Below are 26,798 nucleotides of genomic sequence, written 5' to 3' on the forward strand. Positions count from 1 at the left end.
GGAGACTGGTGAGGTGGGACAATAGGGAGTCTGGGGCTTTCCTTGGGTTGTAGGTGGGGTCTTGGGTTGCCCTCGGTGATAGGGTTTATTTTCTGTTTGCCCCCTGTGATATTTGCTCCCCTTGCTAGTAGTTTTTTTCTTTTCTGCCACTTCCATCCATCTGGCTCCAATCTCCCCCACCTCGGTTACATTTTGGGTTTCCCATCTAGGATGTACCTTTCTATATCTTCAGGAACCCCCTCTAAGAACTGCTCCATTTGTATTAGGAGGGACAGCTCGTCCAGCGATTTTAACATTTGCTCCTGATACACTGCTCTACAGACAAAATGCTTCTGAAATAAATGTAGTCCAACTTTACTAATTCTGGGTCACTGAGAACAAAAATGATGCTTAAAATTGTTTATTGGCTCTAGTTTTCAAGATATACTATTGGGTCAGTATATACGACCCTTGACTTGGGAATGGCGTAGGATAAGTGAGTTATAAAGGGAAGGGATCTCAATTTAAACCAGAACTGACTAAAATACATCTTTGACTGGATCTATGAATAAATCTATGACTGGGTTTGGATAGTACTTGCTTTTTAGGCAAAACAATGAATGATGCAATCTGAAGTTGGTATTGCGTCATACATGATATGAATTGCATCATGTTATTCCTAGAAGTCATGGATGATGCAATCATAACAAAGCTTACATCACTCTGCTGAACAAATTGCCCTATATCAGCTCTAGAAATCATACAGTGTCGTGCTCTCTTATTTGTCAGTGTTTGATTTTGCAAAGGGACACATTTCTGTTTAGCCAAAGTGAGCAGAGATGCCTCGTACTTGTGTGAAGAGTGCAGATAACTTCTGCTATGTTTGTGGTGAAGTGACTTTTGCATCACAAAAGCGCAGTATAACCACACTGGTTAAGAAAGCCTATCACCTTTATTTTGGCTGCAAAATTGGAGATCAGGACAAGAGGTGGGCCCCACATATATGCTGCAACACTTGTGCAACAAATCTTCGCCAGTGGTTGAACAGGAAAAGGAAATCTATGCCTTTTGCAGTGCCAATGATTTGGAGAGAGCCAACAGATCATACCAGCAATTGTTACTTCTGCATGGTGCCTCCAGTTGGGAAAGGTGTGTCAAAGAAGAACAAGTGGACTGTGCATTATCCAAACATTCCGTCAGCTATACGCCCAGTACCCCACGGAGAAGGACTGCCGGTTCCTGATGCACCAGAATCATTCTCCCTTGAGTCAGACGAGGAAGAGGAAGAGGATGAAACTTCTGGTCCTGAACCATCAATGTCACAGGACCCCCATTTTCTCCCATCCTCCTCCTCTGAACCACACCTCATAACACAAGGTGAACTGAATGACCTTGTCAGGGATTTGGAACTACCCAAGAGTAAGGCAGAGCTGTTGGGCTCCAGACTACAGCAGTGGAATCTCCTGGCAGGCTATCAGGGCAAATGGAGCCCATCAATGCTTGCAGCCTATTGCTGGACAGTGACAAGAGATGCTCCATTTAATGAATACAAGAGATAAGCCAAGAAGCGCCGAGTAGACACTGAATAGGACTAAATTATGTACATAATAGTTTTTTGCCTTTTGTTTCATAATAAATTTTATTTATTTAACCCTTTTGCTGATTTTTAAAGTGTTACATAAACAGGACAGGTGAAATATTATCATGTAAAGCAACCATAAACACATGAAAAGACCTAGGTTTACAATTTATGATTAAAACTACTATCTACACAATATATATAGACATAAAATGTAAAAACTTAAATATCTTAGAAACAGTAGCCAATCAGTTGTTTTAATTGTCATATTTGAATTCAGCACATCAAAATACATAATAAATATCACATTTTATCTCTGAAGCAGACGACTTCTCAAAAATTGTAGACCAGTGATATCCAGGCATCCCAATTCTTTCCAATCTGGTAGGCATGTCAGGTAAATGACACATCTAGTTTCCACCTTAGGGCTCTGAACTGCCAACGGGCATGCTCAGGTGTTAGCCCCACTCTGATTCTGGCCTTGGTTTGAAAAAGTTTATTATCGTTCATGTGTTCCTTAGGCATTTCAGCCGCCACCTCTGCTAAGGATCCACTGAGCTGTGGCCTCAGCTGTATCATATACTGGTCTGCAGAGATGCTGTACCCATGGCAGGTCCTTTCAAAATTTTCTAAGAAGGCCTCAGTGTCATCACCTGCCTTGTAGGTGGGAAATTTTCTGGGATGGGAAACAGTACCTGGAGAAGGGTTGTTAGGGTTGGCTGGAACATCTGGCGTAGCCTTTGCTAATTCCAGTTAATGTTTTCTCTCTCTTTCACTCTCTTCCATTTCTTTTTCTTTCCTCTCTGTCTCTCTCCTGTGGGCAGCCTCTTTGGCTTGTTCTTCTCTTTTGTGGGCCACTTCATCCCTGGCTATTTCTGCATTAATTAGTTCCATCCATCTCTTATGTTCGTTGTCTCTCTCATTGCTTCTAGCCTTGCCCGTTCCTGTTTAAGGGCTTCCTTGGAACTCATTGTTCCTGCTTTCTTGTGCTGGCTGCCCCCTCTGCAGCTTACTGACTGCTTGGTTAACATTTTCTAACTAGCTATGCCCGAGAGGTAGAAAGAAAGAAAACAATTCACTTGTAAATGCCTTTTGCTGTCTGCTGGCTCACAGCTTGAGCCTGCTCTTACAAAGACCCTTGTTAAAAAACTTAACACCTCTGCCCTCAGGCTGCTTTCCAAGCAGCCAGAGAGGAGAGAAAAAAAAAACCTCACTGGCTTTGGTTCTTAAAAACAATCCCCTCAGGCTGCTTTCCAAGCAGCCAGAAAGGAGAGAAAAAAAATACTACTGGCTTTTGGGTCCTAGAAATCCCAACGCTGCACACCATGTCAAGGTTTTTTCCCCACTTTGAACTTTAGCGTCCAAAAAGCGGGGACCTGCATGGACCCTTCTAAGCTTAATTCCTATCTTAGATCTGATAACGCTGCCACCAGCCAAAAATATAGTGTTTGGCACACTTCCTCTTCCCCCAAAACCTTCCCTGGGGAACCCAAGACCCAAACCCCTTGGGTCTTAAAACAAGGAAAAATACACCATCCCCTCTCCTTTCCCCTCCCTGGGTTACCCTGAGAGGCTACACTGATCCAAACTCCTTGGATCTTAAAACAAAGAGGAATTAACCTTCCCCCCCACCCTTTCCCCCCACCAGTCTCTGGTGAGTTCAGACCCAATCCCCTGGGGTCTTAAAACAAGGAAAAAAATCAATCAGGTTCTTAAAAAAGAAAGCTTTTAATTAAAGAAAGAAAAAGTAAAAATTATCTCTGTAAAATCAGGATGGTAAATGCTTACAGGGTATTCAGATTCATATAGACTAGAGGGACTCCCCCCTCCAGCCTGAGATTCAAAGTTACAGCAAACAGAGGTAAAAATCCTTCAAGCAAAATACACATTTACAAGTTAAGAAAACAAACAAGACTAATCCGCCTTTCCTGACTATACTTACTATTTTGAAACATGAGAGACTGATTCAGAAAGATTGGAGAAAACCTGGGTGTACATCTGGTCCCTCTTAGCCCCAAGAGGGAACAACGAACAAACCAAACAGCACAAAGACTTCCCTTCACCAAGATTTGAAAGTATCTTGTCCCCCCATTGGTCCTCTGGTCAGGTGTCAGCCAGGTTCACCGAGCTTCTTAACCCTTTACAGGTAAAAGAGACATTAACCCTTAACCATCTGTTTATGACACATGCGGAAGTGCCTGGCTGCTCCGACATGTGGCGGCTGGAGGGGAGGACATGCCGCTGCTTCCAAGAGCGGTGTGGAGTCACAGCACAAGCAGGGAAAGCCCCCGGCCCTTCTCCCTGGTGGGAGATCAAGGGCCGGATTAGAAGGTCTGACGGTCGGGATGCAGCCTGCGGGCTGTAGTTTGCCCACCCCTGCCTTAGCTGTAGCTGCCTCCAACTTGTTGAAATTGTTTGATAAATTGTGGGAGCACAGTGCACAATCAATCCTTTGATTTGCCTGGGACTGATTCCAGGAATAGAACTCAGATCTCCTGATTCCCATATTTAACCACATGTTCATCCTTCCTCTTGTAGAGCTTCCAAATGGGAAGTGTGATTGGGTACTTACACATGGAAGGAAATCAGCAGTGCTTGGGAAAGCAACAATTTAGGGAAATGCTCTACTGTGTGTGATAATGAATGAACAGACTCAATTATCATCTCACTCTGAATACTTTTTATTTTTAATTTAGGTTCCAAATGTTCAGGATTTCACAGCTGCTTTACCTGTGGGTGTGGTCAGCCAACATATGCGCATGAAACGGTTGTGGAAACCAAACAAGAGCGCTTAGCCCAGGGAAAACCTGTGGGACAGGATGTTCCTTATGCTGCAATGGGAGGATTAACTGGCTTTAGTTCACTGGCCGAAGGCTATATGAGACTTGATGACAGTCGAGTAGGTAAGTGCAGGAGACTTGAGATAACATTTTGATCCTTTGTCTATTTAATTTTCATATTTGAAAATCTGTTGAATATTAAATTTCAGGGCAAGTTAGACCTTCCCATAGGATGGGGACTCCAAATCACTGATTTATTTTTCATAGATTTAAAGGCCAGAAGAGATCATCATGATAATCTTCTCTGACTTCTTGTAGAAAAGAAGCTATAGAAATTGGAGGCTATGACATAGTTGGCATCACATAGACTTGGTGGGATAATATACAGGACTGGAATATTGGTATAGAAGGATACAGCTTGCTCAGGAAGGATGGCAGGGAAAAAAGGAGGAGGTGTTGCCTTAATATATTAAAAATGTATCAGAGGGGTAGCCGTGTTAGTCTGGATCTGTAAAAGCAGCAAAGAATCCTGTGGCACCTTATAGACTAACAGACATTTTGGAGCATGAGCTTTCGTGGGTGAATACCCACTTCATCGGATGCATGCATGCTCCAAAACGTCTGTTAGTCTATAAGGTGCCACAGGATTCTTTGCTGCTATATTAAAAATGTATACACTTGGACTGAGGTTGAGATAGAAATAAGAAACAGACTTGTTGAAAGTCTCCGGGTAAGGATAAAAGGGGTAAAAACAAGGGTGATGTCATGGTAGGAGTCTACTGCAGAGCACCAAACCAGGAAGAAGAGGTGGATGAGGCTTTTTTAAACAACTAGCAAAATCATCCAAAGCACAGCAGGTGGTGGTGATGGCGGGGGAGGGATAGCTCAGTGATTTGAGCATTGGCCCCCTAAACCTAGGGTTGTGGGTTCAGTTCTTGAGGGGGCAATTTGAGGATCTGGCCTGCTTTGAGCAGGGGGTTGGACTAGATGATCTCCTGAGTTCCCTTCCAACCCTAATAATCTATGATTCTATACCCAGACATCTGTTGAGAAAACAACAGCAGGGCATAGATTATCCAACAAGTTCTTGGAATGTACTGGAAACATTTTTTTATTTCAGAAGGTGAAGAAGGCTACTGCAGGCGAGGCTGTTCTATATTTGATTTTGACAAATAGGGAGGAACTTGTTGAGAATTTGAAAGTGGAAGGCAACTTGGGTGAAAGTGATCATGAAATGATACAGTTCATGATTCTAAGGAATAGTAGGAGAGAGAATGGCACAATAAAGACAATGGATTTCAAGAAGGCAGACTTTAGCAAACTCAGGGAGTTGGTAGGTAAAATTCCATGGGAAGCAAGTGTAAGACTGTTGGCAGTTTTTCAAAGAGACTTTGTTAAGGGCACAAGAGCAAACTATCCAACTGCATAGGAAAGATAGAAAGTATGGCAATAGACCACCCTGGCTTAATCAGGAGATCTTCAATGATCTAAAACTCAAAAAAGAGACTTACAGAAAGTGGAAACTCAGTCAAATTACAAAGGATGAATATAAACAACACAAGTATGTAGGGACAAAATTAGAAAAGCCAAGGCACAAAACGAGATCAAACTAGCTAGAGACATAAAAGGAAACAAGAAAACACTCTACAAATACATTAGAAGAAAGAGGAAGACCAAGGACAGAGTAGCCCATTACTCAATGAGGGGGGAAAGACAATAACAGAAAATGTGGAAATTGCAGAGGTGCTTAATGACTTCTTTGTTTCGGTTTTCACCAAGAAGATTGGTGGTGATTGGATGGCTAACAGTGAATGCCAATGAAAATGAGGTAGGATCAGAGTCTAAAATAGGTAAAGAACAAGTCAAAAAATTACTTAGACAAGTTAAATGTCTTCAAATCACCAGGGCCTCATGAAATGCATCTTAGAATACTCAAGGAGTTGATTGAGGACATATCTGAGCCATTAGCAATTATCTTTGAGAAGTCATGGAAGACAGGAGACATTCCAGAAGGCTGGAAAAGGGCAAATATAGTACCCATCTATAAAAAGGGAAATAAGGACAACCTGGGGATTTACAGATCAGTCAGCTTAACTTCTATACCTGGAAATATGATGAAGCAAATAATTAAGCAATATAACAGTCAGCATGGATTTGTCAAGAACAAATCATGTCAAACCAACCTGATAGTCTTCTTTGACAGGGTAACAAGCCTTGTGGCTGGAGGGGTGAAGCGGTAGATGTGGTCTATCTTGACTTTAGTAAAGCTTTTGATACTGTCTCACATGGCCTTCTCATAAACAAACTAGGGAAATACAACCTAGATGGAGCTACTATAAGGTGAGTGTGGAACTGGTTGGAAAATCCTTCCCAGAGTAGTTATCAGTGGGACACAGTCATGCTGTAAGGACATAACGAGTGGGGTCCCGCAGGGATTGGTTCTGGGTCTAGTTCTGTTCAATATCTTCATCAATTATTTAGATAATGGCATACAGAGTACACTTACAAAGTTTGCGGACTATACCAAGCTGGGAGGGGTTGCAAGTGCTTTGGAGGATAGGATTAAAATTCAAAATGATCTGGACAAACTGAAGAAGTGGTCTGAAGTAAATAGGATGAAATTCAATAAGGACAAATGCAAAGTACTCCACTTAGGAAGGAACAATCAGTTGCACACATACAAAATGGGACATGACTGCCTAGGAAGGAGTACTGCGGAAAGGGATCTGGGGGGTCATAGTGGATCACAAGCTAAATATGAGTCAACAATGTAATGCTGTTGCAAAAAAGGCAAACATTCTTGGATGTATTAGCAGGAGTGTTGTAAGCAAGACATGAGAAGTAATTCTTCTGCTCTACTCTGCGCTGATTAGATCTCAGCTGGAGTATTGTGTCCAGTGCTGGGTGCCACATTTCAGGAAAAATGTGGACAAATTGGAGAAAGTCCAGAGAAGAGCAACAAAAATGATTAAAGGTCTAGAAAACATGACCTATGAGGGAAGATTGAAAAAACTGGGTTTGTTTAGTCTGGAGAAGAGAAGACTAAGAGGGGACATGATAACAGTTTTCAAGTACATAAAAAGTTGTTACAAGGAGGAGGGAGAAAAATTGTTCTTCTTAACCTCTGAGGATAGGACAAGAAGCAGTGGGCTTAAATTGCAGCAAGGGCAGTTTAGGTTGGACATTAGGAAAAACTACCTAACTGTCAGAGTGGTTAAGCACTGGAATAAATTGCCTAGGGAGGTTGTGGAATCTCCATCATTGGGGATTTTTGAGGCAGGTTGGATGGATGGTCTAGATAATACTTAGTCTTGTCTTGAGTGCCGGGGACTGGACTAGATGACTTTGAGGTCCCTTCCAGTTCTGTGATCCTATGAAATTCATTCATTAATTTCTGTATCCAGAAGAGTACATTCTGGTTGAATGACATTGACATTCAGTGAAGACACTGAAAACTTCTACTTGATAGTCTGCTGCTTATATATTCAAGAACTGAGTTGGCCCTCTTAGCCACAGAGTTGTATTGGGGTCTCATGTGCCACTTGGTTATCTAACACATAACTATAAGTCCTTGTCAGAAGCACTTCTTTCCAAGATACAGTCCCCTATCCTGCATGTGTGATCTAATTCTTTGTTCTTTAGATGTCCGATTTTGCATTTGGCCATACTGAAATGCGTGTTATTTGAATGAACCCAGTTTACCAAGTTATTCAGATGAATGATTTTTTTTTCCAGTGTAAGGCACAATTCATAGTGGGATTTCAAGCTTATTTGTTACAAATCTACAATTAATACTCAGTATATAAAATTGGACAGATGTAGAACTGGGTTGTTATCTTACACCACTGGTTCTTAGAGAACCTCTGATTCTCTCTATTCTCCTGTAATATAGTTTTGAATGTAGGAGTCTTTATTTTGAAATACTGTTGGTATTTAATTATATTTTAAATTCTGGGTCTGGTCTCCACGATCTTTCTGCAGTGTAGTTGGATGGCTAACAGTCAATTAGTACAGTCACAGCAACAGGAAGAGAAGAGCTCAGCCATTTCATTTCTTTTCAAGCTATACTTTGGTTCTTTTACCACACTTATTTTCTTCTAGTATTCTGGATGATACACAATGTGTAATTTTTTCATGTGGTTTACTACATATCAGCATTATTTATTTTAGGTGATAGGTATATTTGGTTTCCATTATGTATGACTCCTAACACTTCTTGTGAAGCTAATTTTTTTCCAATATGCTTTCTATTAGGGGCACCCTCTGCTGAATTTCTAGAGTCACCTAGTAGTAGCATGGACCATCCATTTCTAAAAGCATTCCAAGGCCCCTCCAGTTCTGCACAAGCCAGCTCACAATTAACAGGTGGTAATGAAATGAACTGACCATTTTTTTTTAATTATGGTGTATTATTATACTCACTCAGTATAAAGGCACTGTATACTGTTGACTTTTTGATGAGTTAAGGAAAGCTTAAAGGTGTACATTAGAGTTCAAAACTAAAGTGAGTATTTAAGATTATTTCCTCTAAGAGGGATGTGTGTAATTAATATACAAACTTTTTCTGTAATCAAGATTTTCAAAACAGAAAGGTTTTTTCATTGTTGTTTTAGAAAATCTCTCTCCCGTTAGTTTAATATGAAACTAGATTTTCTTGATTTTGATGCCCTCCCCCTGCACCTGTTTCCTTCTTTAGTAATGGAATCACCTATTCACTGGAGTACCATCTCTCCGTTTTTGTTTCCCAGTAAGAGATCATTGTCTGAACACACACTTTATATGTATTTACTCAGTGTAATATTGTGCAACTGGTTTCTCCCTATATGGACATAGCTGTGAGGTCACTTCTGCCCAATTATGTGCCGTGGTTAGTAAGATGGTAGTCACAATGTAGCTTCTCTGAGGCCTCTCAGAGAATCTACCAGTCTTTTCATTCCAGACCTAGTTAACAGTGCTGCTTACTTGGCTGAAGATATTGCTTTTAAGTAAAATAGGGCACTTCTCCCTTGTGCAGACTGAAATTTATTTGAAAATATTTTTCCAAACTGATTTGAAATCAATAAAACAAGTATTTTAAATAGACATTTGTTTTGGGTTTTTTTTCAGGTGGTTCTAGTGCAGCAAAGCAAGTTTCTAATTTAAGGAGTTCTGAAGAAGATGACATGGCTTACTTTGAAAAACAGTACCAGGAACGGGTAAGTCATTGTATTTAGAGCTTAATACAAACATGTTCCTTAAAAATAAGGTGAGTAAAGTTAAAATTGAACTTGCCTACAATGGTTCACATTGTTTTAACTGCTATTCAGATCCTGAAAAAATGTATTAGCATTTCAAAATGAGGGTTACAATATAGTGACCTAATAGTGTAGGTCCATAGGCCAATCATATCTGGAATAGTTCAGTGATCTTCCTACCTAGATCAGGCAGATTTAATTTAAAAACTTAACTTGCTTTGGCCAGAAGAAAGCAAAAGCAAAATTGCACCAAAATACCAAACAATCACAGAAAGAAAAAACTCAGTAATTGTTTTGGGCAACTAGGAGAAACTGTGTAAAAACAAACAAACCCCCTTCAGATACTCAGGAAAGCATGAACTGCTACTCTCAGGCACAAAACTTCTTAATATCGCTTTAATTTATATGTAGTCATTCAGATTCTGGTTTAACTCAGTATTACTTTATTCCACCATCTTAGCCAGAAGTGAATTCTACACATTTACCAATTCCTCTATAAAATAATATTTCACTTAACTAGTTTTAATAAAGCCTAATGTTATGCTTGTTTTTTGCATCAGGTGGTGTTTTTTTCTGTCAGAACTGGTCTTTGAAACTCTGAATCTTTTCTTGAGAAACATTACAAAAATAAAGAAGAAATGTGCTACAAATTTTGCAAATGTAATAGTTTATAGATATAGCATTTCTACTAAGTCTCAAAACTTTTTCCAGTATTTTCTTTTCCTTGGTGAAGAGGCTGAAAGAATTTCAGATATTTGATTCAATCCTGCTAAGACTGAGGCATGTGCTTTTTTTTGAGCACATGAGTAGTCCCACAATAGGACTACTTACCCATGTGCATAACTTTAAGCTTGTACGTCTTTGCAGAGTGCCTTACTCACTTTTTTGTCAATCTTCTCCATCTTCCCAATGGGGATCCACCACCATGGCAGCAGCGAGGTCCATCTCTAGCTGGCCCCTCACACACCAGTACCAGCAGAAACAGCAGGGGAGTACCTTCGATCACTTACTACTTTCAGAAAATTTCCTTTAATTTTCAAAAGATTAAAGTGAGGCTGTGACTCCTCTCCCAATCCCTCCCTCAGCTCAGGAACCATCACCAGGAATAAGGCAGCCTAAGGGCTTTGTTCTTTTAAAAGGAAGGAGCCCCATCCCAGCTCCTCTAGACACTTCTCCACATGCTGGCCAGGAGGCCACTTTTCAGCTCTTACGCAGACAAGACTAAAAGGTAAGTGTTATTTCTCATCCTCTACATCTCCCTCCCAAAGCAGGTAAGAGCAACAGGGGTGTCATTACAACACAGACAGTTGATTTCAAGGAAATGGATATCTGATGGCATTGACACTTCCTCTTACGGGACTCAGTCCTATTATTGTCATTTATTACATTTTCCATTCCTGTTATGCCTCCATGCTTCTAGCATACCCACCACTGTTCCAGGAACACTCTGCTCCAGCTCTATCCCTTTCCAGGACTCAGCCAAGTTACAGTTCCAAAATATATCCAACAGATCTGTCTTTCCTGTGGCAACTGGTGAACCAGAAAACTGTTCCTTCACTTGGAACATCCCATGGCAACATTTACTTCGTTACCTATCACAGTTCAAATTGGGAGAACCTGTCCAAGAAAACAGGAAAGCAAAAATAAGAAGCTAGATTTGAGACATAACACACCTGTATGCTGCACAGGTCCAATACATAGTCCACAGGCCAGAAACAGACAGCACAAGGCATCACAAACTGAAGCTGATGTTGATCAATGCAAGACCTGCCACAAGGGTATGTCTGCAGTACGAAATTAGGTCGATTTAATAGAAGTTGATCTTTTAGAAATCGATTTTATACAGTCGATTGTGTGTCCCCACTGACCGCATTAAGTCGGCGGTGTGCGTCCACAGTACCGAGGCTAGTGGCGACTTTCGGAGTGTTGCACTGTGGTAGCTATCCCACAGTTCCCGCAGTCTCCACTGCCCATTGAAATTCTGGGTTGAGCTCCCAATGCCTGATGGTGTAAAAACATTGTCGCGGGTGGTTCTGGGTACTTGTCGTCAGGCCTCTGTCCTTCCCTCCCTCTGTAAAAGCAATGGCAAAAAATCGTTTCTCGCCTTTTTTCCTGGGTTACCCATGCAGACAACATAGCACGGCAAGTATGGAGCCCACTCAGCTCACTTTCACCGTATGTCTCCTGGGTAGTGCTGGCAGACGCAGTACTGCAGTGCACAGCAGCATCCTCTTGCCTTGCCTTGCAGATGGCAGACGGTACCATACAACTGCTAACCGTCATCGTCCTGTGGGTGCTCCTGGGCGACCTCAGTTAGGTTGGTCGGGGGCACCTGGTCAGATGTGGGTGCTCCTGGCCAGCCTTGGTGAAGTTGGTTAGGGGCACTTGGACAAAAATGGGAATGACTCCAGGTCATTCTCTTCTTTAAGTTTTGTCTAATGGAGATTAAGTCCTGCCTGGAATATCATGCCAGCTGGAGGCTTATGCCTCAGGCTGCTCTCCCAGTAGGCAGCACCGCACGGTCGCACCTACCTCAGCCTACCCCTTGCTCCCATGGCTCATGAAGCCTGGACAGTAGTAAGGAGCAGTTCAACTATAGGCTGAGCAAGTGCATAATCGTGGTATAATGTACCTTTGAACATTTAAAAGCTCGCTGACTCAGTTTACTGGCTCAGTTAGACCTCAGCAAAACCAATATTCCCATTATTATTACTGCTTGCTGTGTGCTCCGCAGTATCTGTGAGAGTAAGGAGGAGATGTTTATGGCGGGGTGGGAGGTTGAAGCAAATTGTCTGGCCACTGATTATGCGCAGCCAGACACCAAGGCGGTTAGAAGAGAACAGCAGGGCGCGCTGCGCATCAGAGAAGTTTTGAAAACCAGTTTCATGACTGGCCAGGCTACGGTGTGAAAGTTCTGTTTGTTTCTCCTTGATGAAAACCCACCCCCTTGGTTCACTATACTTCCCTGTAAGCCAACCGCCCGCCCCTCCCAACTTTGATCTCCACTTGCAGAGGCAATAAAGTCATTCTTGTTTCAAATGTATGCATTTTTTATTAATTCGTCACACAAATGGGAGGATAACTGCCAAGGAAGCCCAGAAGGGGTGGGGGAGGAGGGAAGCACAGGAGTGGGGTAGTTGTAGGGGCACCCCCTAGAATGGCATGCAGCTCATCATAGAAATGGCATCTCTGATGTGGAGTGGCCATTTGCCTCTCTGGTTCTTTGGTAGGCTTCATGCGGCACTGCTCCAGGTCCCTGTTATAACCTCTGTCCTTCATGCCCTTGGAGATTTTTTCAAATACTCCAGAATTTTGTCTTTTGAAACGGAGTTCAGATAGGGCGGATTCATCTCACCATACAGCAATCAGATGCAGTACCTCCCATTCAGTCCATGCTGGAGCTCTTTTGCGATTCTGGGACTCCATGGTCACCTGTGCTGATGAGCTCTGCATGGTCACCTGTGCTGATCAGCTCGCTACGCTGGCCAAACAGGAAATGAAATTCAAAAGTTTGAGGGGCTTTTCCTGTCTACCTGGCCAGTGCATCTGAGTTGAGAGTGCTGTCCCGAGCGGTTACAATGGAGCACTTTGGAATAGCTCCTGGAGGCCAATACTGTCAAATTGCATCCACACTACCTCAAATTCGACCCAGCAGGGTCAATTTCAGCGCTAATCCCCTCATCAGGGACGAGTACAGAAATCGATTTTAAGAGCCCTTTAAGTCGACAAAAATGGCTTCGTCGTGTGGACGGGTGCAGGGTTAAATCGATCTAAGGCTGCTAAATTTGACCTAAACTTGTCGTGTAGACCAGGGCTGACAAACAGTACATTACCTCATCAGTGATGAGGCACCTGATATAGCCTGCTTCACCAAGACCTGGCTGGATTACAGAGCAAGTCCTGTACTAGCCAACAGCATTCTCCCAGGATACTTGGTACACCCCTGACCTAGAAAGGACAAAAAGCCAGTTGGTACTCCATTCATTTTCTTTGCAAATGTCAAATGCAAGCGAGGAGCCTCAGATAAGACAACTTCATTTGAATTCATTCATCTGACAGTCAAAACCAGAGCAGAGAGAGTGTGTGTATGTATAGATTTTATGCTGATTTACAACCACTGCAGAAAAGGGTTCATGAAGGAGCTCACTGGCATGTGGTTGGCAGTGGTGGTGAAATACCCCAGACTACTTGTCCTGGAAGATTTTTGTATTGATACTAACAAGGCCACAGATACAACCCCCTCAAAACTCATCACCTCTCTTGTCTCCTTAGGACTTTCATAGGTCATCTCTGGCCTTTTGGTTTCAGTTTTTACCAAAAAATTTTGGGTTTTACAAAAGCAATCCCTCCCTAAATATTGGAAGGGCCAGAACTTCCCAGCTCTCCTCTCTGGAAGGTGAGGTGGTGGCTCGGTAACCTGGGTGGCCCTGGTTTCTGATCCACCGTCTCCTTTTCCAGAATGGAGGGGATGGATCAGAAGTACTGGAATGACTTGAGTGCTGATGTATATACTGCTGTCAATCCCACACTCATCACATACATATTACCTGTTCTACAGATAGCATGGATGTTTATAGCATTCAAAGCAACTAAGTCAGTGAACTACTTTTCATGCCAAAATTAGTCAAAAATGAGAAATTGTATTTGACTATGTTTCAAAACATAAGGACTGTTTTGGATGTTAAAAACACAAAAACAGGAGAGAAGAGGAGAGAGATATTTACAGAGAAAACAGCAAATTCATTTTTTGCACTGATTTTCACCCATTTTTTTGCAGGGCCACCCAGAGGATTCAGGGGGCCTGGGGCAAAGCAATTTCGGGGGCTCCTTCTATAAAAAAAGTTGCAATACTATAGAATACTATATTCTTGTGCGGGCCTGGGGCAAATTGCCCCACTTGCCCCCCCCCCGGGCAGCCCTGATTTTTTGTAATAAACATTGATAAATTTCCAGGAAATTTGAAACAAAAACAGAAAATTCAGGGCCTTACCCACATAGCTAAATCGTACTCCAACAAATTCCAAAGCCTGCTAAAGGATAACAGCACCCCGCCCACGGGGTGAGGAATCAAGGACCTGGTCAATCATTATCACTCTACACTGGCCTCCGCCATTGACATATTTGCCCCCAAATAGCCTCTTCTCCCTATTGCCCACACAGATTATCTTGATTTTATGACACCCTGTGCCGGATGAAGAGAGAGGGTGGAAACTCAAGTGCTGATGGCAGAATACAAAGACTGATTCCAACACGATGAAACAAATTCCTCAAAGCCTATACTGAGGCTGCATTACAAGCCGAGAGAGCCTTCCTACCAGCTTTCTTTGAGGCTGCCAAATCCCACCCCAAGGGGTAAATTCCTCCAATCCTGAATGCCTACAATCTGTATCAGAGCCAAGAACACCAAGCACTACAAAAAAACTATCATCCTACTTCACTGAAAAGATCACACACATTCAGGAAGTCTTCTCAAACAGCATGCATCTGCTCTGCCTGCACTCACTAATCAAGAACCAGCTGCATTCTCAGAATTCAGTAAATTGACTCATCAAGAAGTTCTGGACAGCCTAAAGGAGTCCTGATCCAAGACTTGTTCATCACTCTTTCACAAGCCATGAAGGGCATAGGTCAGATTCACAACTAGTGCCACTCCTGAGTGAAATAGCCAGTGCTTCGGTCATGCTGTCTAGAGTGGTATACGACCGAGTGCCAGCCTCAGGGCAGACAAACTGACAAAAGCAGGGCAGATATCCCAAACTAGTGGTATGTATTATAATTAGATTTTAACAATCCAGTAACAAATGTGAACTCCTCGATCACTGTAACAGTCTTACCATGGAGTCACAGACCATGCCCTTGGGCTTGCCAATCTGTCTTGCCACGCAGGCAAGCTGGATTTAGTGATAAATGGTCACTTACACCAGAAATCGTAAAACATTTAGGTTGCAAGCAGTCACTTACCCCAAATCAATTTGTACCTTAGATCTCACACCAAAGACAATGCTGGTAGTTAATCCCATACTAAATTAACAGAGGATTTATTAACTAGGAAAAAGAAATGAGAGAATTATTTACATGTTAAAGCAAGTAACATGTATACACAAAAGAGTTTGGCCTATGGTTCCATGTCAACTATCTTTATTTCCCTCTTGCAGCATTCTAACTCATGGGATGAGGCGTTCTGCATGTGCTTCTCCCTGGGTGGATGGGGTAATCAACAAAGCTTTTGTCCTACAATGACCCACAACTTTGATAGCCCTCCTGGATGAGCTGGGGGAGCCACTCTTCCCATGTGAGTTCACAAGTTCAGAGCAGTCATTTTTAAAGTTATAAACAAACTTATATTTTACCTTGTAGGATGGTGTATAGACATTACAATTGTAATGTTAATGCATGCAGCAACTTAGTCATTTTAAAGCATCTAAACACATCCTTACAAGTCCAACACCTATCTAGAACAATCTTAGCATACCAGTGAGCTGGTCTGGTTTCCAGCTATGAATTTCTCAGTACTCAGCTGACATCTACAGACTCTGCAAGAACTGGCACTTGGTTTACTAGCATCACAGCCTCTTTCAGAGAAGGAATCTTCCCTTCCTCCTTCAAATACAGAATAGTCTGACCAACATTGAAGAAACCCATGCTGGCCAACCCACTACTAGCCAACTATCACATAGCGTCAATCCTTCCGTTCCTGAGCAAACTCAGAGAAACTAGCAAAGGGCCCAACTACAAATTCATCTAACAGAAGCTAACACTCTAGACCTGGCACAATCTGGATTCAGGCCAGAACACAGAACTGAAACTGGATTAGTAGCATTGATGGATGATCATCTGCTGTCAGTGATAGAAGACAGACATCACTTTTCATCCATTGCAGCATTTAACACTGTTGACCATGAGGTACTGCCGTCTCACCTGAGAGAAACAGGAGTCCAGGGCAATGCACTAAAGTGGTTTGAGTCCCACAAGGATCAGTGCTCTCTCTGATCTTTTTCAATATCTCATGCAACCACTAGGTGAACTGGTCAGATGACATGGACTCAAGTTCCAGCAATATGCAGGTGACACACAGCTCTACCTATCCTTCATCACATACGACCACACCACTCCCACCAAGATGGCCCAGTGGTTAGACAAGATCAGTTAATAGATGAAAAACAGCTGGCTGAAGCTGAGTCTGAGCAAAACAGAGATGATGCTGGTAGGCAGAGGGAAGTATTTTGAGGTGTTTGCAGCTACTATGCCATGTTCTTTGGCTGAAGGTTCATAGCCACAATTGGTCAATTCAGTCTGTAGTTTAGGAGTACTCTTGAATTCTTTGCTGATACTGAGCCCTCACATCACAGCAGTCACCACAAGTAACACTTTAAGCTGTGTCTGGTTGTGTCATGGGGTGCACTCACCCCACGTGGCACTTCCTGATGGCAGCTCGAGGGATTAGTTCTTGCCAGGTGCTGCTCTCCTCTGGCAGTATCTCTGCCTGTTGTCTCTTTCACTCTGCAGCCCATCTTGCTCTCCGAGCTGCAGCTTCCTGTTCGTGGCTGGGTCCTCCAGGCAGGTCACTGAGGTCCTTCCCTTCCAGGGAAATCAAAGTCCTTCCAGACCAGCTGTCTGGCTGGTGTCTCCAATGGCTGGAAGAGGAACCCAGGCCCACTCTCTACTCCGGATTCCAGCCCAGGGACCCTATAACAGTGGCTCTCAACCTTTTCAGGCCACTGTACCCTTTTCAGGTGTCTGATCTGTCTTGCATACCCCTGAGTTTCACCTCACTTAAAAACTACGTGCTTACAAAATCAGACATAAAAATACAAATGTGTCACAGCACACTATTGCTGAAAAATTGCTTACTTTCTTATTTTTACCTTATAATTATAAAATAAATTGGAATATAAATATTGTACTTACATTTCAATGTATAGTATATAAAGCAGTATAAATAATATAGTGTCTATGAAATTTTAGTCTGTACTGACTTTACTAGTGCTTTTTTTTGTAGCCTGTTGTAAAAGTAGACAAATATCTAGATGAGTCCCCCTGGAATACCTCTGCATACCTCAAGGGATATACATACCCCGGCTGAGAACCATTGCCCCAGGGCCAGCTTTAGGCCGATTCGCCCAATTCCCTGGAATCGGGCCCTGCGCCTTAGGCGCCTTTTTAATTTTTTTTACTCACTCTGGCTGCCAGGGTCTTCTGCGGCCCTTCTCCCCTCTCCAGAGTGCCGGCCAGAGCATGGCAAGCCCCACGGCCCTGCTTTCCCGGCCAGAGCTCCGTCTGGAGTGCGACAGCCTCATGGCCCCGCTCTCTCGGCCAGAGCTCTGGCCAAAGCGCAGCAGCCTCTCTTTGATTTCTTTTTTTCCCCTGTCTCTCAAGGCAGTGCAGTGAACATTGATACACTATAGATCCACACACCTTCTCAATACAATTATTCAAAATAATGTTTAATGTACCCTTGAATCACACTCCTGTGAGTGCTGTAGACCAATTACTGACTCCCAAAGCTATGGAATAGTTAAAGTAATTATTTATTATCCTTCAAAGTAATTGAAGGAGTTGCCACACTGAAATTGCAATGGGATGAATATAAATCCACAATAAAAATGGTAGTCAGTTACATATTTTGATAAATCAAAGCATGCAGTAAGAAACTAGTGAAGGGAAAATCAATTGGGAGGAAGAATGATCTTGTGGTTAAAGCACCAACCAAGAACTCAGGAGAGCTCCCTAGACCTTCTTTGTGACCTTGAACATACTAGTTAGTCTTTTGGTCTGTGTTCCACATCAGTGAAATGGTGTTAATAGAATTCCTCTTCATCTCATGGGTATGAGGATAAACTCATATTTGTGAGGTACTGTGGTGTTGAGGGCCAGTACCTAGATTTCTGTTATAAAGTAGTAGTTTAATTAGTACTGCATTGTTCATTTGTTGACACTAGTGCTCGGACCATTGCTGTTTTTCTTTATTACAGCTGAAAAAGGAGAAGGCTGCTAAACAGAAAGTTAAAGGCCTGCTGCTATCAAAGAATCCATGAAGATTAATGAAACAAAGGAGTTTTTGTAATAGAGAATTATCATTATATTTAAGGGTATTTTCATAGTATTTATTGCACACACCTATTTTCTAGTTTCTCAATATTAACACTGCTATATTAAAGTATTGATGACATTCATTTAAAAATACTTGGTGATTCTGGTTCTTTGAAATAAAATTATTACTTTTTATTAAAGCAGCTTGACATACTATCTAAGCTCTCAAATATTGCTGCATGGATCTCACCTTTGTTGTAGAAGATGTGTCATATGTAGTGGAAAATGATGGTTTTTAGAGACTTCTAGAATTTTTCATTTAGGCTTTGATCTAGCAAACACGTTTAAGTGCTTTGCTGAATCAGAGCCTTAGGACAGCAGGTAAAATATACATTAGACACCACATCATATCCTCAGACTTCCATTATGTACTTGCTTCTTTATATGTGGATTTAGAGTTCTTGTTCCTAACTTTCTACTCACTGGGGTTGTAGTACGCGTAAGGATGACACGCAAATTCGTGAAGCGTTCCATAGTTTTAGGACACCATCAATACCACACTGAGTAACTGAGACTGCAGACCAGGGAAATAACCCACTTCCTTCCCTGACAAACCAAGGGACACACCCCCACTCATGTACTTATCCACTACACCGATACTGACTTGGACTCCTTATTCGTTCCATGGGTGGTGTACCCAAGCCCACTTATCCACTGACACTTTAAAAATCCTTGCACCCCAGTCTGGATCTGTGCAGGTCGTGCAATATGTATGTATCTTTTCATCCTTGCAAACAATATTTGTAACCCCCCATAACCAAAGCCTGACCCCAGATGTACAGTACCTTCCCTCTTAACTCGTGTATATTTCATTTTAAACATTCACTTTAATAAAATGTTTAACACTGGAGTTTTAATATGTTCTTAAAAGACACAGACACTGCTCTCTTCATATCTTCCACATCAAATTCAAATTGATTTTCCTCACCCTCAAGCTTCTGCAAGCTCTGTCCATGCCAACATATATCCTTCTCTCACCTCAGGCTCTGCATTCAGCTAATTCTGCTTCCCTTCATGCCTGTTTTGTATCCTTCTAATACACTCACCTCTGTGTTCTTTCCTGACCTTTGTCTACACCACTATTATCCTCCTTGAGACTTTATGTCCTACAGCCTCCCCAAAATGACCATCATACTCCTGCCAACTAATCAAATACAAATTAGCTCTCCCAGCGCTGTAAAAAAACCATCCCCACTAGGAGAGTAGCTACTAGTGCTGGGAGCACAGCACCCAGTGCTGGTGTACTGTCTACACTGCCATTTTATAGCGCTGAAACTTTCTCGCCCAAGGGTGTGAAAAAAGTGTAGACAAGGCCTAATTGGGTCTTCTGTTGCCATTTTTAAATGTCTCTCTTATCCTTTGCAATGTTGTAGCTATGTGGGTCCCAGGATATTAGAGACACAAGGGGGGGAGGTAATATCTTTTATTGAACCAACTTATGGTGGTGAAAGAGACAAATTTTCACCCTTACAGAGAGCTCTTCACATCTGGGAAAGGTACTCAATATCAGAGTTAAATAGAAAGTGGAATAGACTGTTTAGCAAGTTATTAATGCATACTGTAAGAGACCATTCAAAGTGTCTTGTTAACACCCCTGCAGTCATAGAATAAAAAAAGGGGGAGTGTACCTTCAAAAGATGAGTCTGGAAGCTTAAATTAATAACTCTACTAAACACTAAAAATCATAGATTTAATAAAACCACTGGATTTATGGCTTATTACAACACTCTGCAAGCCACTAACTCCCCTAACACACCCTTTTTTTGTTAACTGGCCACTTCACCTTGAATGGTTTCTTACAATATGTGTTACCTACTTATGCTAAACAATCTGTTCCACTTTGTATCTCGCTTTGACATTGGCCAAATCGGACAGTCTCTATGCAAAAGAATAAATGGACACAAATCTGACATCAGGAATCATAACATTAAAAAACCAATAGGAGAACATTTCAGCCTCTCTGGTCACTCAATAACAGACTTCAAGATGGCAATTTTGTAACAGAAAAGCTTCAAAAACAGACTTCAATGAGAAACTGCTGAACTTGAATTAATATGCAAAGCAGATACCATCAATTTAGATTTAAATAGAGACTGGGAATGGCTGAGCCATTACACACACACAATCTGTTTACCCATGTTAAGTATCCTCACACCTTCTTGTCAAACTGTCTCAAATGGGATATCTTGTTTATCACTACAAAAGTATTTTTTTTCTCCTGCTGATAATAGCTCATCCTAATTAATCAGCTTGTTAGAGTGGGTAGGGAAACTCCCACCTTTTCATGTTCTCTGTATGTATATATATCTTCTCACTATATGTTCCATTCTATGCATCCGATGAAGTGGGCTATAGCCCATGAAAGCTTATGCTCAAATAAATTTGTTAGTCTCTAAGGTTCCACAAGCACTCCTGTTCTTTGACATTCTGAGTACTTTCACAAACCTGAAGAAGAGCTCTTTGTAAGGCCCTGTCTATACTACAACCTTTGACTGACACAAATTACATTGGTTGTGGGCCCTGGGCTGGGGCTGAGGGTTGGGATGCAGTAGCAGGTGCAGGGGATGGGCTCTTGGAAGGAGTTGGGGTGTGGACTCTGGGCTAGGGTGGGGATTTGGGGTGCAGGAGAGGGTGTGGGCTCTGGGAGGGAGTTAGGGTGCATGCTCTGGGCTGGGGCAGGCAGTTGGGGAGTGGGGAGGGGTGTGGGGGATGGGATCTGGGAGGGTCTTGGGGTGTGGGCTCTGGTCTGGGGCAGGCGGTTGGAGTGCAGGAAAGGGTGAGGGGTGCAATGCTTACCTCCGGTGGCTCCCGAAAGTGACCTGCACCCCCCTCTGGCAGCAGCTCCTAGGCGGGGGGAGGGAGGGGAGTCTGCCCGCCGCTGCCCACAGGCACCGCCCGCAGCTCCCATTGGGTGTAGTTGGCAGAGTCGGTACTGGGGGCAGGGACAGCGTGCAGAGAAACTGCCTCCCGCCCCCAGGGGCGTCGGGGATGCGTCAGCCGCTTCCAGAAGCAAAGTGGGCAGGCAAAAGGCTGCCTTAGCCCTGCCGTGCTTGTGGTGGCAGCAGGGGCCCCAAGCTGCTTTAAATCTCCTGGGGGTGGAAGGTGGGGCTGGGGGGATGCTTCCAGAAGCAAAGTGGGCAGGCAAGAGGCTGCCTTATCCCTGCCGTGCTTGTGGTGGCAGCAGGGGCCCCGAGCTGCTTTAAATCTCCTGGGGGTGGAAGGTGGGGCTGGGGGGATGCTTTGGGGGAGGTGTGCCGGGGCAGCAGGCGGGGCCAGATGAGAGACCTGGCCCCAAACTTCGGTGGAGTCAGGTCCCTGTGCTCTCATATTGGTGTAGCATGGGCACCACAGGACCATACAATTCGCGGCACCTGGTGCACACACACTAATTATTATAAGGTTCATACCAAGGTTAAAAAAAAAAGGCTAAACACATTACCGCAGTACATGTTACTGTGGCTCTCTGTTAAAATGTTCCTTCAAAGCCTCCCTGATCCAAATAGCTCTCCATAGAGCCCCTCTTACAGCCCTGGTATCTGGCTTCTCAAAAGCAGCAGACAGCCACTCCACTGCCACGCTCCACCCCAGGGAAACTTCTCCCCTTTGATTCATATATATTTTGAAGGGCACAGTAGGCAGCTATAACCATGGGGATATTTTCCTCGCTGAGGTCTAACTTGCTGAGGAGACAGCACCAGCACCCCTTTAAGCGGCCAAAAGCACATTCAACAGAAATTCTGCACCTGCTGAGCCTAATGTTGAAGTGCTCCTTGCTGCTGTGAAGGTGGCTAGTGAAAGGCTTGAGGGGCCATGGGAACAAGGGATAGGCTGTGTCTCCCAGGATCACTATTGGAATTTCCACATCCCCAGTGGTAATCCACTGGTCTGGAAAGAAAGTCCCTGCTTGCAGCTTTCTGTACAGATCTGTGTTCCTAAAGATGCATGTGTCATGCACCTTCCCTGCGTTGATGTCGGTGAAATGACCCTGATGATCCATTAGTGCTGGCAAAACCATAGAAAAGTGGCCCTTTCTGTTGATGCACTCTGTTGCAATATATCCCCCGTCATTGATGGGGATATGCATGCCATCTATCGCCCCACTGTAGTTAGGGAATCCCATTGCTGCAAAACCATCCACTGTTTCGCACACATTGCCCAGAGTCACAGTCCTTGATTGCAAGAGAAGATTAATGGCCCTGCACACTTGCATCATTGCAACATCAGTGCTGGATCTCCTTACTCCAAACTGATTCGCAGCTGATCAGTAGCAGTCTGGTTTTGCCAGCTTCCACACAGCAATCGCCACTCTCTTCTCCACTGTTAGTGCTGCTCTCATTTTGGTGTCACAGTGCTGGAGGGCTGGGGTGAGTGCCACACAAGGTTCCAGGAAGGTGGCTTTCCGCATATGAAAGTTTTGTAGCCACTACTCATCATCCCATACTTGCATAATAATACAATCCCACCACTTAGTGCTTGTTTCTCAAGCCCAGTACTGAGGTCCATTGTGTGCAGCTGCTCCGTGAATGCCAACAGCAATCTTGAATTGTTTCTGTTCATGGCACATAGCAGGACATCATGGTGTTATCATTATTACAATTTCTGATCATGAAATACTGCAGGATCAGGTGTGTTGTGTTTGTAATGCTCATCACAATACTGGAGAGCAGTGCAGGATCCATGTTTTCTGACAGAGATGGCAGGTGGGCAGTTTACTGGGGCTGTTGAAAAGCGATGTGAAATGTACTAGAAAGCCCATGGAATGATGGGATGGTGAAAGCTGCATCAGGGGACACTCAGCCTGCTCCCATGAGGCATTGCTAGCCCTGCCCAGAACACCTTGCAACAGATAATGGCCAGATGCACAGTGGGATAGCTACCCACGGTGCACTATTCTCTGTGTCAAAGCAACTTATGTTACGGAGCATAGCTAATGTGATGCCAATTTTTAAAAAGGGCCCCAGAGATGTTCCCAGCAATTGCAGGCTGGTAAGCCTGACTTCAGTATTGGGTAAACTGGTTGAAACTATAGTAAAGAACAAAATTGTCAGACACATAGATGAATATAACTTGTTGGGAAAGAGTCAACATGATTTTTATAAAGGGAAATCACGTCTCACCAATCTAATAGAATTATTTGAAGGGGTTGTCATAGACAGATAGTTAAGGGTTAATTATCAGAGGGTAGCCGTGTTAGTCTGGATCTGTAAAAGCAGCAAAGAATCCTGTGGCACCTTATAGACTAACAGATGTTAGTCTGTTACGAAAGCTCATGCTCCAAAACGTCTGTTAGTCTATAAGGTGCGACAGGATTCTTTGCTGCTTTTAAGGGTTAATGTCTCTTTTACCTGTAAAGGGTTAACAAACGGAACCAAAAACACCTGACCAGAGGACCAATCAGAAAACAAGATACTTTCAAATCTCGGTGGAGGGAAGCCTTTGTGTTTTTTGGGTTTTGCTTTGTTCTCTCTGGGTCTTGAAAGGGACTAGACGTGCAACCAGGTTTCTTGCCAATCTCCCTGCTACAGTCTCTTATATATTCAGAATAGTGAGTATTAAGTAGGAAAGGTGGTTATAGTCTTTTGATTGTTTTCTGTATTTGCAAATGTGTAGTTTGCTGGAAATATTTTAAATTGTATTTTGCTGGGGGGGGCTTCTCTCTAGTGTCTATAAGCTGAAAGTCCCTGTAACTTTTACCATCTAAATTACAGAGACAACTTTTACTTTTTTTCTTTCTTTTTATTAAAAGTTTTGCTTTTTAAGATCTGTTTGATTTTTTCCCCTTGTTGAGGCTCAAGGGAATTGAGTCTGTACTTAACAGGGAAGGAGAAGGAAGGGGAGAAGGGTGGAATCCTTTGTTTTAGATTCACGGAGCTTGAATCTGACTATCTCTCCAGGATAGCCCAGGGAGGGAACGCCTGGGAAGGAGAGAGAAGGGGGAAAAAACCTGATTTCTCTGTGTTGTGATTCAAGAAGTTTGAATCATGGTGATCTCCTAGTGTATCCAGGGCAGGAAAGATCTAGGAGGAAGAAAGGAGAAGGGGGGGAAATGGTTTATTCCCCTTTGTTGTAAGACTCAAGGAATTTGGGTCTTGGGGTCCCCAAGAAAGGTTTTTGGGGGGACCAGAGTGCCCCAAAACACTATATATTTTTGGGTGGTGGCAGTGTATCAGATCTAAGCTGGTAATTAAGCTTAGAGGAATTCATGCTGGTACCCCATTTTTTGGACTCTAAGGTTCAGCTTGGGGATAGAATACCATGACAGGGGTCAACAAGCATGTGGCCAAGGGGGTCCAGTGGATATAGTATATTTAGATTTTCAGAAAGCCTTTGACAAAGTCCCTCACCAAAGGCTCTTAAGCACTAAGCTGTCATGGGATAGGAGGGAAGGTCCTCTCATGGATTGGTAACTGGTTAAAAGATAGGGAACAAAGGGTAGGAATAAATGGTCAGCTTTCAGAATGGAGAGAGGTAAATAGTGGTGACTGTTAGGGGTCAATACTGGGACCAGTCCTATTTAACATATTCATAAATTATCTGAAAAAAGGGGTAAACAGTGAGCTGGCAAAATTTGCAGATAATACAAAACTACTCAAGATAGTTAAGTCCCAAGCAGACTGTGAAGAGCTACAAAAGGATCTCTCAAAACTGGGTGACTGGGCAACAAAATGGCAGATGAAATTCAATGTTGATAAATGCAAGGGAATGCATATTGGAAAATATAATCCCAACTATACATGTAAAATGATGTGGTCTAAATTAGCTGTTACCACTCAAGAAAGAGATCTTGGAGTCATTGTGGAGTCTGACCCAGTATGGCCGTTCTTATGTTCATAAGTGCTGCTAATGTGGATGTGGTTCACTGACACAAGGAACATAGTGTGGACATGCACCAGTGGTTTAACAGACATTTTGGAGCATGAGCTTTCGTGGGTGAATACCCACTTTGTCAGATGTATGTGACGGTATTCACCCACGAAAGCTCATGCTCCAAAATGTCTGTTAGTCTATAAGGTGCCACAGGATTCTTTGCTGTTTTTACAGATCCAAACTAACACGGCTACTTCTCTGATTCTTGACACCAGTGGTTTAATTATGTTGGTGGGTTCACTTCAACATAACTTAAGTTGACTTAAATTTGTTGTTTACACATGCCCTTAATCTCACTGGAACTCACCCAGTGCACTGCAAAGTTGCCAGACCAGCTACATGAGTTCTTTATGCAATTTAATGTACTAATTCGTGTACTATTGTGAATTCCTCTGTTATTCAGATGGACTTCTTAAAAGTTTGTGATTAATTCAAAGGAATCTGGAATGGGAGAGGTGACTTGCTATCCTGGAGTGGTGCTATTCAATACATTTCACAGCCCTGAAGAAGATTTTTCAAATAGTTTTCTTTTGAATAAAATAAAAACTTTTGCCTTTATTATGCTATAAATAGGGTAAAATCACCACTGCTGTGATGACTTTTAACCAATATATGTAAGTATTCACACTCCAAAAGCTATCTCAGGGATTTTTTTAAAATGTAGGATGAGTAAGTATGCAATCTCACCTCAAGTAGAGATATCTAGTCACAATTTTTTTTTTAATTTAAACTGTCCATTTTTAAAGGCAAGTTGTGCATGTGTAATTGTCTGGAGAATTGGGGTCTATGTGTGTTTAGAGTTCCTGGAATGTCTCATCTGAAAAATAACTGGTTGCTTGGAAGAGATTGTTCGGTAGCATAGAAATAGAGTTCTAAATTTTACATCATTGTTAGAACATTGTTCAATACAAGACTGAATTCCAGTAGTTTAATTTCAAAGACTTTATAAGGTATCTATATATCTAAATTAGGGGTAGCCAACCTATGGCACGTGTGCCAAAGGCAGCAGGTGAGCTGATTTTCAGTAGCATTCACACTGCTCGGGTCCTGGCCGCTGGTCAGGGGGGCTCTGCATTTTAATTTAATTTTAAATGATGCTTCCTAAACATTTTAAAAACCTTATTTACTTTACATACAATAATAGTTTAATTATATATTATAGACTTACAGAAAGAGACCTTCTAAAAACGTTAAAATTTATTACTGGCATGCAAAACCTTAAATTAGAGTGAATAAGACTCGGCACACCACTTCTGAAAGGTTGCCACC

General features: G+C 42.7%; 1 protein-coding gene and 1 long non-coding RNA gene across 6 annotated transcripts in view; one reads left to right on the plus strand and one right to left on the minus strand.

The window, feature by feature from the left end:
• FAM221A (family with sequence similarity 221 member A) overlaps positions 1-20,109 on the plus strand; it is a 38,453-nt gene extending 18,344 nt beyond the window's left edge. For 3 of the 5 annotated variants that reach the window (XM_030550776.1, XM_030550777.1, XM_030550779.1), the window contains exons 4-7: positions 4,255-4,461; positions 8,593-8,703; positions 9,445-9,533; positions 18,545-20,109. In XM_030550776.1, coding sequence (XP_030406636.1) covers positions 4,255-4,461; positions 8,593-8,703; positions 9,445-9,533; positions 18,545-18,607 — 470 coding nt within the window. In that variant the 3' untranslated portion in view covers positions 18,608-20,109. Of the gene's footprint in view, positions 1-4,254; positions 4,462-8,592; positions 8,704-9,444; positions 9,534-15,727; positions 17,244-18,544 lie in introns of those variants that run through there. The other 2 variants (XM_030550780.1, XM_030550778.1) reach the window with 2 other exon arrangements.
• On the minus strand, positions 5,615-25,262 carry LOC115645737. The gene is made up of 4 exons (XR_003998809.1): positions 25,252-25,262; positions 9,261-9,264; positions 7,788-7,793; positions 5,615-5,704 (listed from the first exon to the last, which is right to left on the minus strand). It is a non-coding gene; the product is annotated as an uncharacterized LOC115645737 (long non-coding RNA).
• Positions 25,263-26,798: the final 1,536 nt, after the last annotated feature.

This window comes from Gopherus evgoodei, chromosome 2 (genome assembly GCF_007399415.2).
Source record: "Gopherus evgoodei ecotype Sinaloan lineage chromosome 2, rGopEvg1_v1.p, whole genome shotgun sequence".
Classification (NCBI taxonomy): Eukaryota; Metazoa; Chordata; order Testudines; family Testudinidae; genus Gopherus; species Gopherus evgoodei.